A 12,914-nucleotide genomic window follows, 5' to 3' on the forward strand; every position below is an offset into this window, starting at 1 on the left:
TCTGTAGATCAAGTCTTTACACTATCCGGAGAAACCGGCACCCATAGGCGAAGTATAATGAGGGCAATTTGTGCTACCGCCCAGGGCCCCGGGGCTCCAGGGGGCCCGGGGCTCTGGGGGGGTCCATGGCCAGATTGCCCTCATTATAATATGTGCGGCGCCGTGGCACATACCGGCAGTCAGAGGCGGGGGGCCCCAGGACCGCTCCCCCAGCAGCAGCACGTGGCCGATGCTTCTACTTCGGCCGGGCCAGCACTGCACCTGTTAACTTCACTGTGTGCTGGCCTGGCCGTGTCACAGCTAGGAGACACGGCCCTGTGAGTGGCCGTGTCTGCTAGTGTGACGTCATGCAGTGCGCGCCCTGTGCTGCTACTTACCACCGGAGAGGAGCTGGACAACGGGAGCCGGGGGATGGTGAGTGTGTGTGTGAGAGTGTGTGAGAGTGTGTGAGAGAGTATGTGAGAGAGTGTGTGTGAGAGTGTGTGTGTGAGAGTGTGTATGTGTGCAGGCAGATATCATTGTGTGATGTCTGTTTATATGTATTTTTGTGTTTCAAATGTGTTTATGTGTGTATGTATGTCTGTATATGTTTGTGTGTGTGCGTGACTGCATGCGGCCTCCCGCTGTCTCTGGTGGGGGTGCCGTGCGACCTCCCGCTGTCTCTGGGGGGGCGCCGTGCGGCCTCCCGCTGTCTCTGGGGGGGCGCCGTGCGGCCTCCCGCTGTCTCTGGGGGGGCGCCGTGCGGCCTCCCGCTGTCTCTGGGGGGGCGCCGTGCGGCCTCCCGCTGTCTCTGGGGGGGGCACCATGCGGCCTCCCCCTGTCTCTGGGGGGGCGCCGTGCGGCCTCCCGCTGTCTCTGGGGGGGCACCGTGCGGCCTCCCGCTGTCTCTGGGGGGGGCGCCGTGTGGCCTCCCGCTGTCTCTGGGGGGGCGCCGTGCGGCCCCCTGCTGTGTATAGATGACTATGTGCGGCCTACCGCTGTGTATAGATGGCTATGTGCGGCCCCCTGCTGTGTATAGATGGCTACGTGCGACCTCCAGCTGTGTATAGATGGCACCGTGCGGCCTCTCGCTGTGTATAGATGGCTACGTGCGACCTCCCGCTGTGTATAGATGGCTACGTGCGGCCTCCCGCTGTGTATAGATGGCTACGTGCCGCCTCCTGCTGTGTATAGATGGCTCCGTGCGGCCTCCCGCTGTGTATAGATGGCTCCGTGCGGCCTCCCGCTGTGTATAGATGGCTACGCGCGGCCTCCCGCTGTGTATAGATGGCTCCGTGCGGCCTCCTGCTGTGTATAGATGGCTACGTGCGGCCTTCCGCTGTGTATAGATGGCACGGTGTGGCCTCCCGCTGTGTATAGATGGCTACGTGCGGCCTCCCGCTGTGTATAGATGGCTGCGTGCGGCCTCCCGCTGTGTATAGATGGCTACGTGCTGCCTCCCGCTCTGTATAGATGGCTACGTGCGGCCTCCTGCTTTTTATAGATGGCTACGTGTGGCCTACTGCTGTGTATGGGAGGATTGTGGCAGCTCATATTGTGTGTAGGGTCTCATACTGTATATAGGGGATGTCAGCATACTTAATTGTGCTCAAAATTAAGTCATACAATTAATGTAAAAAAAATTATTATAATTAATATATTAATATTGCGCCAAATTAATTTCACGTGAACTATCACATGATCTATCACAGGGGATCATGTGACATGTCACGTGATACATCAGGTGTGTGTGTGTGGGGTGGGCCGTGCCTTCTAAACTGCCCAGGGCCCTTGCTACTCTTAATCCACCCCTGCCGCCACCTACTATAGAAGAACTGACTGCACAGGTGATGGCTGCTCCTATGCTTTGCCTAACTCATCACCTGCGCTGAGTACATACACAGACAGTAGCAGTCATATCTATGTTTTTATACTCCTAGGCTTTGGAGAAGAGTTACGAAAGGCAATTGTCTTGTGTAAGGCAGTGATTGAAAAAGGTGCACTCATGAGGTTTGGGGCAAAAGACTTAAGTTGCGTGGCTCAGGCCCCAGATCTGCTTGCCCAGTGACGCTGTCAATGTAATATTGACTGCATCACATTATTCTTAAATTGTTGATTGTCAATGACTGAGTCTATAAGGTACCAATGCAAAAATCTAACGCTATTAAAACAGTTATTAGAAACCACCGATTAACAGTGTGACTATGTAATACAACAGAGCTGCAGCATGTGTACAGTCATATAGAGTACATCTATTCATTAATATGCATTTTGTATTCACATATTAAAGAACACTCCCATAAAAAATGTTTCTAATAAATCTGAGTATATGTGTATATCATGTAGTGTGTGTGTGTACTCACCCACCGCCGTCTTCTCCAGTGTCCATTCCGCTTCTGTTATGAGTTACGTCACCGCTGTTCAGACTATTCGGCTCATTCTATGTCTTATGTGTGAGTCGAAAGTCTCTTTTACAATGTAAACCTATGGAGCCCTGTTCTGACACTCCATAGGCTGGTAGCGTAAAAACGTCATAGGGGGGCTTCTTTAAGCACATGATCGGTCATTGACCAGCTTGGCTAACATAGGTGCTGCCAGCACCACACTAATATGGTCTTAGGTGTGCCATGCTAGCATTTATCTTCACCATTCATCTTTGCAGGGATTAGCTAGGGGCCAGTTATTGCTTCTATGATGTGTAACATTTGTATTTTTGGTCATTACAGAAAACCTGTAAAGCAGCTAATGAAGAAAGACTATGCATCTTCAGGATCCATTCTCCAATGACCATTGGGACACCTTGTGACCAATCAGAATTGTGGGCTATCACCCAACAAAAATTTTTTTCATTTTCTAAAATATACATTTCCATTTAAAGACATGATGATAAAGTAGATTACCAGGGCTGGGTTTTTTGGAATCCAGACATTTTGGAACTGATATAAATCATGAGATTATTCTGCATCTGAGGAACACAGAAACAGGAATATGAACACTGGGATCGTCATTATTGATCATAGCTGTAACATACACAATTAATTTCTACACCTCCATTATTTTGTTCAGGAATACTCTCGAAGCGTCACTTGTATTGACACGATAGTACCTCAAGCTATGACTGAAGTCTATTTAAAGTTCCGTGGAAACCGAACTATCTACGTCCAGCAGTTTCCAACGGCGGCCACAGAAGCAACTGCTACAACCACGGATAAATATTCCAGCCTGTACATGTACGTGGGCTTGTTCCTTGGCCTGCTTGCCGTGCTCCTGGTCCTGCTGTTCACAATGCTTCTACGTCTCAAACATGTAATCTCACCCATCACCACTAATACGGAAAGCACAGACATGCCACAGTTCACTGATGTGGAAATGCAAGGGAGGTCACAAAGTGCCTAATGGACTTACAGTCATGCAGAGGTGCGCTGCAGATCCTATGCCTGCTGAACACGACTGCAGGGGCTTCGCTCCTGTGTTGGACAGAAAAATCATACTCTTTACACCTACAGAACATTTCTTTTATAGAATTTGGATTTTAAGATGACAGAATATACTGTGGACACTCCTGCTGTTTTATGTATTATAGATGGTGATACAGCACAAATATCCATTATTGCAAAGAACTAAGTATTTGTAAGTTGCGCGTCTGCTTTAGCCAATACCTATGTTGTCGGTAATGAAAGTCACTTTCCATTTATGTGACTGAATCACAATTTATTTATGACTAATAATAGTTTTATTTTTCTTATCTAGAAGTAGACATTTTTTGGTTACATCAAATCATTTGAAATGCCCCTGCCTGTTTGGCCATTTATATAATGTATCTATAAGGGTACTGTCCGTATAAATGAAGTAGTAACATGTGCCAGCATAACACTTGGCATTTGCTGACATCTCTGAGCAATATAGCGCTGTGAAGATAGTAAAAATGCCACAGGCTTATTAAGCCATTTATATGTGTGCACGGCAGAGATGACCAAGTATTAATTAGGAATATCTGCATCGTACTTGCCAAATTTTCAAAACTTTTTTTTATTAAATTTACACCACTTTCAGGCAAATTCTGGGCTTGGTGTCATGGCAAAGAAAATATTGAGGGAGTGTTGCTTTCTGAAAGGTTCCAGAAGACCAATATGGTGGCCAGGAGATTTGGTAACTTTTACGATAAGTTCAGGAGGCCTCTCCTTTTATTGAGAAGCTCACAGATATTTTGGTAGAGTTGGCAAGTATGGATTCCAATAAAGGGAATCTGACAGCAGGTTTTTGGTATTTAATCTGAGAGTAGCATAATGTAGGAGCTGAAAGCCTGATTTGAGGGATATGTCACTTACTGGGTTGTGTGCTGTAGTTTCAAAACAATCAGTGTTTTATCAGCAAGAGATTATCACTACAGGACTAGGTCTCATGTCAGAAGTGTAGCTTGGGATTCAGCTCAGGTGGGGGAGGGGGGGAAACATCTGAGTGGGCCCCTAACAAGGTAACCAAGGATACAACTACGGTGGCGCACCCTTATTGTGGGTAAAGAGGAACCTCAGAAAATGACCGCGCTGATACTGAAAATAAATCTCTCATAAAGACCAACACTAATATTACCACCATATGGTGACCATACAGTGGTAGTTGCCAGACCTGTAGAACATAGAAGAGATTACAGTACAGGTGTATATATAGTAACTTACAGCTGATGTTCTCTCTGGTGGAGTAGTTCTTTTTCCCATCTTTTCCATCTGGCCCAGACCAACATGAAAACTTCTTCCAGTCACGACTTGTCTGCAGAGATTACAAAGAAAACACATTTGACTTCTCACACATCCAGCCCCATCCCCATCTATTCCCAACCTGCACAAACTCCTCATCCTGCTGATACCCCATTACTGAGCCGCTGCTGCCATTTGTAACCCTATTACTGCACCTACTGTGTGGTACAATAACAGCATTCCTCTTACTGCTCCGGATAATAATGCGACCCACTGTGCCCTTTACAAAGTAATAATGCCTCCTTTATGCCCTCTAGATGGTAAAATTGCTCCCTTGAAAAGATTAATGCACTGTGCAAATGCCCTAGAAAAGTGTCCCCATTTTGCCCCTTTGATGCATACAATACTCTGAGTGCCCCTATAACAATAATAATACTTCTTAAGTGCCAACTTAACATTTAATAATGTCCACTGGTTCCTCATATATACAGCTCCTCTACATACAGTATAGTGGACCCATAGCTCCCTTATACAGAGTATTATGTCCCCACAGCTCCCCTATACACAGTATGATGGGCCCATAGCTCTCCTATACACAATATAATACCCCACAGCTTCCTTATACACAGTATGGAGGGCCCACAGCTCCCATAAACACACAACCACCCTCAGTAAATGAATTCAGCATCAGAACCACAACTGGTAAATTAATGCAGTGCCAGAACCACCGTCAGTAGATGAATACAGCACTAGAACCACACTTTTCCTCCTCTGCATACTGCCCACAAGATACTGTGCCTTCACATTAACATCCCTCATATACAATAACAGTACCTATAACCCTTAAAAGGCGCTTACCTTTCCCACTTCGGCAGCAGGGTGACGGCGGCAGCAGGGTGACAGCCACAGTAGGGAACCTGTGGCAGAAAGGTGATGGCCTCAGCCGGGTGACAACCTCTGATTAGTTATGAATTGGTACATTTGTACATGATCAGAACCACCGTCAGATCCACTGTCAGTACGTGAATCCAACTTCTTTATATTGTGCCCCCATTTCTCCATATTGTCCCCAAAGCTCTCACCTCTCCATACTGACCCCCCACACTTCTATCTCTACATGCTGTGCCCCCACTTCTCCTTATTGACCCTTGCGCTCTCATCTGTCTATACTGTCCCCTAACGCGCCCATCTCTACATACTGTGCCTCCATATCTCCATATTGTCCCCAAAGCTCTCACCTCTCCATACTGTCCTGCCATGCTCCCATCTTTACATACAGTTCCCCCACTTCTCCATACTGTGCTCTCACTTCTCCATATTGTCGCCCATGCTCTCACCTCTCCATACTGTCCTCCCATGCTCCCATCTCTACATACTGTACCCTTTCCTCCATACAATTTCTAGGAGACGTGAATACATCTGAACCCAGAGAAAAGGGAGCGCTGTGAAGTCCCAGTTTTGCTTAAGCATATCGGCGTAGCGTAGCTCCGGGTGGGCGCCCCATGGTGGGCCCCCCCTGAGCATAGAGCCCGGCTTGACCGTACCCTCTGCCCCCCGGTAGCTACGTTACTGTCTCACATGCAAGTAAGTCAGGCTAATTTGTGTAACCTTGCCCCCATGCCTGAATAGCAGCTTGCTGACAATGGACAGTGTGCACAGGAAGCTGCCAGTCAGGGGTGTAGGTGGGGTTATACACAGCTCACAGAGAAAACAGGGATTTTATCAAAACTGCACTAAGCAGCCCAGTAAGTGACACATCACTGGACTCAGGCTCTCTGTCTCTACATTATGCTGCTATCAGATTCCATGGCAAAACCTGCTGACAGATTCCCAATAACTAACTTTTTGCCTAAAATATTGCTTTTTATGCATAATTTTTGTCTTCAGTCATGATGAGCAGGGAACTTCAGGTCTTTTTTATTATAGATTTTATGACAAGATATATTGATTTATTACATGAGCATTGTCACTTTCATAGTCAAAAGGAAAGAGATGAAAAAGAGTCTTTTCAGCAACCCAATAAACTTGAAAAAACACTCCCCTCAAAGATCGATTCACATTTATTGTGTAATGGTGGCAAACTTGCCATAATGTAACTGTTTAAACCCCAGGATAATACACTATATGGACAAAAGCATTGGGAATCCTACACATAACACCTACATGAGCTTTGATGACATCTCAATTTAAATCCATAGTCATTAAAATTGAATCCATTCCTCCTTTTCAGTTTGCACACTTCTGGATTTTGGGGAGTGTTTGTCGAAATTTTTGTCCATTCATCCAGAAGAGCATTTATAAGATTAGACACTGATGTTGGATAAGATGACCTGGCTTACAATCTCCATTTGAGTTCATCCCAAAGGTATTCAATGGAGTTGAGGTCAGGGGTCTGTGCAGGCCGGTCAATATTTCAGACCAAAGTCACCCAACCATCAATGGAAATAAGGAGCCTAGGTCAATCCCTGAAAAACAACCCCATAGCATTGTCCCTCCTCTACCAAACTTTACAGTTGTCACTATGCAGTCATGCAGGTAATGTTCTCCTGGCCAAACTCAGACTAGTTCATCAGACTGCCAGATTGAGAAACGTGATTCATCACTCCACAGAGCACGTCTCCACTGCTCCAGACTTCAGTGGTGGCAGCTTTACACCACTCCATCTTGTGCGTAGCGATGTAAGATTTGCATGCAGCTGCTCGGCCATGGAAACTCAATCCAGCAAGTTTGTGGAGCACAATTTTTGTGCTCATGCCAATGCCAAAGGAGGTTTGGACTCTGCAATTATGGAGTCAGCAGATTGTTGGATACTTTTATGCACATTGCGCTTCAGTACTGGATGATGCTGAAATGTAACTTTACATGGTGTCCACTGAGCTGCTCCTCAACATTTCCACTTTCAATAATACCACTCACAGATGATTGTGGAGTATATTGGGAGGAAAGAAATTTATTGAACTGACTTGTTGGAATGTTGGCATCCTTGTACAGAGAGGTCTGTAGAATGAGATTTTTTTTTCAGAACTGTTTGTGACTGCATGGCTAGGTGTTTGATTTTATACATCTTCAGCAAATGCACTAATGCAAACCTGAATTGAGTTACTAGAAGGCCTATCCCAATATTTTTGTTCATACAGTGTATTTATACATGATATTGTCACACTAAAAAAACAATAGATACAGAGCGGTAACAAGATCCAGGGGTCCAAAAAAAAAATGTAACAGGGTTTCAACCGGTAATCACTGCCTCGGCACTTTTAGCTATACCTTTGGATAAATTGTCTTGCTTTATGACAGGCTGATATCTTTGTACTTTGCACTATGAGCTTATGTTAGGTTAAAATTATGCAGCCATCGGAAAGCCTCCATGATTTTTTTGTGCTCAAGTCATTATTTCAATACTGTTACATTTCACGATTCAGTTTTGTTGCAAAGTGTCCTAATATAGTTTATTTGCTTGTGAATTTATTTCTATCAGTGTCATTGGGTTGCAGGGTGGAGAGAGCTGGGCTGTCATATTCTTACAGATGTTACACTCGTGTGACAGAAATTTAGCCAATTTTGTAATATGCTCACCTTGCATTCGCTCAGATGTCAAATGCATAAATCGGTTCTAGATGAACCTTTCTCTCTGTTGTCATATATGCATTGCCAGCATATCATCTTGGAGATTTCCTGTGACAATCACTAACTGTCTTGAGAAAAAGTGGAACCCACTGAGGTTTAATATAGGAAGCATAGCATCCACAGCAATAAGCGTGTCACATCTATAATGCCTCCATGTACGTTTATTACATTGTTTATGGTCTATTGAAGGGAAGTTAAGAATAATGGTTTTTGTCATGTAACTTAAATGTGCTAAGTGAAATGTAGTAGTACATATTAGCAAATAAAGATAATAGTTCTATTCTTTATAAGAACAGTGCAAGAGGAATTTGTTTGTTTAGATATAAGTAGTGTTCTAGAAATCTTGATTTTATCATCTGTGGTAGATCGCTCACTCAGCTGCATACGGAGGTAGACACAGGTACGCTGTCTCTCTAAAACTTCTGGTTGGTTTATTAAAATTCAGTATAAACCAACACTGAGTCCATAAAAGAAAAACACTACCTTTTGGGCAAAACAGGAAAAACAAAGCAAAATGGTAACACAAAGCACAGTCCTTGTGGTAGCAGGGATCAGCTTGCTCAGAGTTCAGCAACTCCACGTGGTTCAGGATAGCTCCACACAAACAGATCTGGAGTTCCTCTCTCCAGACCTACTGAACAACTAATGCCTCAGCAGGCCGTGTATTTAAACCCCAGACTACACCCTGAGGTGGAGATATGGAGAACAACCTCCCGCCCGCTTTATGGTTGTTCTCATAAAAACACGTCCTTTTACAAATGGTGGATTAACCCCTCTCAGCAAATAGCATGCTCGAGGAAGCTTAACGGTTTTAATTCACTGAAGCTAATAGCCTCAGGGAAACATATCTCCCCTCCAGCACTTTACCAGTGACTTTGTCAGACATTCTTCATGTACAGTATAGTTGCAATATGGAGCTGCCCATGTAAAAACACATGAAAGTGTTTTTACATGGGCAAAAAACACTAAGTGTCTAATAGTTGCCATTTCACAGCTGTTTCCCATAGAATCAACAAAGAGCATGTGCAAAACTGATTTTCTATTCTTCCTTCACTCGGGATGCCAAGGTCTGTGGCTTCTAATGTTGACTTAAGGCATTTCAGGATACCACCATTCTCCCCATTTGCAGGGTCTTAGTGGACAGAACCTAATATGAGAATAAGAAAAAAATATTCGGCAGCTCACCTATATGGGCATATAATTCCCAGTGTAGACCAGAGTCTCGCACCGACCAATGCGGAGCAGCCGTAATCAGAACACATGTAGAGGTAGAAGATCCAGCGATGTAGGCTATGAGTCTTATTATCACAAAATATAGCTTTTATTAAGCCATTTAAAAAGCAAATTCAATCCACTTATTAGCACACATTGGCATAGATGTACATTAGGAACTAGTGATAGGACCTACGCATTTCTAGTTGCATCTTACTCATGGGACTAGTACCTAATGTACATCTATGCCAAAGTGTGATAATAAGTGGATTGAATTTGCTTTTAAAAAGTTATATTTTATTATAACAAGAGTCACAGCCTACATCGCTGGATCTTCTACCTCTACATGTGTTCTAATATGAGAACACCCCTGTAAAAGAAAGTCAACATTTAATATTATGTATAAGGCTTAAGCCAGTTTGCATTAATTGTTAACGTCCATAATACCGCATCAATTTAAAAGGCACATTGTAGATGTCTACACATTCATTTCCTAAAAACATTTCTTCTTTGTTTTTAAATTAAGCAGCAAGCTTTACTGCAGGCCACTTTTCAGTACAAAGTTGATCACAAGTGAAATTACTCATTCTGTGCCAACAAGGTTAATGCCATGGGGAAGTATTGTACCAGGTTGCCTGGCTATGGACCAGTAATACAGTGGTTGGGCACTAAACTTTATGAAGCAACTAAAACCCAAATATACCCATCTGCATTTCCAGGAAGTCAAGCCTTCTATTTATGCACATTCATACAGGGAATAGACTCCGAGTGAGAACAGGGCCAGATGGTTTGCTGTCTTCGCCAATGCCTCCTCCTGCCATCCAAAACTCATGGTGAACCAAAAGGTACACAAATAATGACCAAACTATACCGATATAAGACACTTAAATAATAAGCACAGACAGTAACAATGTGTGGTTTACAAACTAGGGAACGTAGCTGTGTGGTTGTCCTTTTATTGGTTTGGTTAATAAGTGTAGGATCAGAGGTGCTAAATCTCAAGGTCAAGATGATCAGCACCAGTAGAGCCTTGTTTAGTGGTGGCAGGCGATGGACAGACCTTAGAGGTGGCCTGAAGTGAAGATTCAATGAATTTCTAGTAATCTATAGTTTAGATGTTTCACATCAGTGCTTCCCCTCCACTAACATAACCTGCCATGAGATGTTGTAGCATATGAGAGCTGACAGGTGCACTTTTAATATTCTAAACCTTGCAAAAAGGCATTGGCGCTTACAGCTACACCTGTGGCTTTACAGCTATCCGATAGTTCAAGTTCAGGAAATATAATTGCAAATTGAAAATTAACTATAAACTACCCATTAAAACAGCTTATAGTTTAAATACAAGGACAGTGCAAACCACAGGGCTTACAAAGAAATGAAATATGCAGACTTGATCTATCTTGCCCATTGCAAGAGAGATTAAAGCTGAGAGGTAGACCCTGTAAATTGGACAGTCAGCTAGTAAAATTTGTGCAACTCTCCTCAGTAATTAGAATAAGATTTTAGCTCAGACAACAAAAAAATCCATTTGACAGCAGCTTCTCCCAAAAGAGTTACCATTGCCTGGAGATAGACGTGTCACCAAGATCTCTATTGCATCTCCAGCTTTTTAGTGTAAGTGAAACCGACAGGCCCTCAATAGGCTATTTAAATATAGCCCAGGCATTGGGCTCCTGGGAAATCCTTCCAGTTAATGGTGCACTTTTTTGTGCTATGTAATTTCAGAGATGGCACTGTGGCATGGGTCAGTAGGTCACAGCAACGGGACATTTTTGGAGAGTATTAAACCACCTCACTATTGCACATTTACTATTTATGCCGAAGCTATAAAATAACTTGACTCTATAATTCAAGTAGAACGCAGGTAAACTGGAACAAATGTTACAAATGTGAAGCAGCAGATGCCCTGGCCCCGGGCCCAATAGTTAAACAGTCGCTGGCCTCAGCCCTTGTCTTGGCACAGTTCATGTAGGATTATTCGCCTGAAAGTGAGTCTATTGGTACAAGATTCCTAAGCTCTGCAATACTTGATGCATACAAAGATTTTTGCTACCGTCACATGCAATGCACCGCCATGGATAGTAAAATCCAATCTAGTTCTTGCTATAAAATATATGCACTAAGCCATACTATGGGGGGGGGGCTAAGTAGCCCCTAAGATAGGCAGTCCCAACTTTAATGGATAGGTGACCAACATTATCAGGTCCAAGCCTCTGTGCTTTGAAAACTTGCAAATATAGTATTTTTCGTTAGCCAATAAAGGTATTACTTCAAGAATACTTTTGTGTTTTTTTGCCATAAATGTATTTACGTACAGGTCCAAGGGGCAACACTTTGAGATTTTAGAAATTAGTGAATCATTTTGCTGCCATTTTACACATTGCAGATGGATGTATCAGCCAGAGAAGGCTTACATGACCTCAGGCATGGCTGGGCAGGCTTCTGTATAATACCTTGAAGCTATCACATCACCTAGTATAGCACAACCAAACAGGGACGATGATAACCTGTATAAAAGCAGGGAATGCAGCTGACAGTTTGTGGTGAAACTGGATAGTGAGAGGACGTCACAGCTTATAGTTACTGCTTAGTTATAGAGATAGGAAGAGAAAGCCATAAAAGAGTGAACAAATTGTACAGATACTGTCAGTGTTATAGCACAGTAAAGTAAAAAAATAGTGTGTGAATAAATGAGAATAATATAGAGATTCAATTGATAGAGAAAGAGAGATGGGAGAGCATGCAGTGATTGATCACAAAGGGTATGGTGCTGCTGCTGCACTGAGACACAAACCAAAATTACTGAAAGAAAAAAAATGTAACGCTTTGACTGCCTCACAAAATGTAAGTGTCACAAACTACTGATTTTATACACATGTATTATATTAGTCTAATTTGATGAACATGCCTACTACGCCAACTCTGTAGTCTGTTGCCACCATGCTGTGTACATAGCATTTCTTGATTGGTCCTTTTCGGGAAGTTGCAAATTGTGTTATAAAAAAGTAAAAAAGTAAAGTAAAAAACAATTTAAGAGTATTTGAACATGCAAAATTCATTAAAACATCATAGTTATTTGTAGATTAAAACATGAAAAAGTAAAAGTTAAAAAACATGTTAGCACAGCGGTCTACACGTTTCGAGCTACACTAGCTCTTAATCATGATCCACTTTTTTTTTTTCACGGTTCACTTGCTCTGGAAACCAGCCTGAAGCCTCTGTGCACTGCCCCCTTATTCCGGGCATTTCTCAACCCGGTGAGCTGATGATTGCTTCATTGAGTTTTTCTACCTTGGTGTAAGTAAACTGCATAACAATACAGTGGCCTGTTGCTGCTGCAGTTTTTTGGGCTTGTACCTAGCATTTCAGGGTAACAAAAGTTTATTCTAGTGCAGTAAA

At 43.3% G+C, this 12,914-nt stretch overlaps 1 protein-coding gene across 1 annotated transcript in view; it reads left to right on the plus strand.

Moving 5' to 3' along the window:
- SERTM2 (serine rich and transmembrane domain containing 2) overlaps window positions 1-6,818 on the plus strand; it is an 83,371-nt gene extending 76,553 nt beyond the window's left edge. Inside the window, exon 2 of the mRNA XM_073641138.1 lies at window positions 2,706-6,818. Coding sequence (XP_073497239.1) covers window positions 3,094-3,375 — 282 coding nt within the window. The 5' untranslated portion in view covers window positions 2,706-3,093 and the 3' untranslated portion in view covers window positions 3,376-6,818. The remainder of the gene's footprint in view (window positions 1-2,705) is intronic.
- Window positions 6,819-12,914: the final 6,096 nt, after the last annotated feature.

The sequence above is a fragment of the Phyllobates terribilis genome, unplaced genomic scaffold (genome assembly GCF_046119375.1).
Source record: "Phyllobates terribilis strain yellow unplaced genomic scaffold, ASM4611937v1 Scaffold_7__3_contigs__length_470593459, whole genome shotgun sequence".
Taxonomy (NCBI): domain Eukaryota; kingdom Metazoa; phylum Chordata; class Amphibia; order Anura; family Dendrobatidae; genus Phyllobates; species Phyllobates terribilis.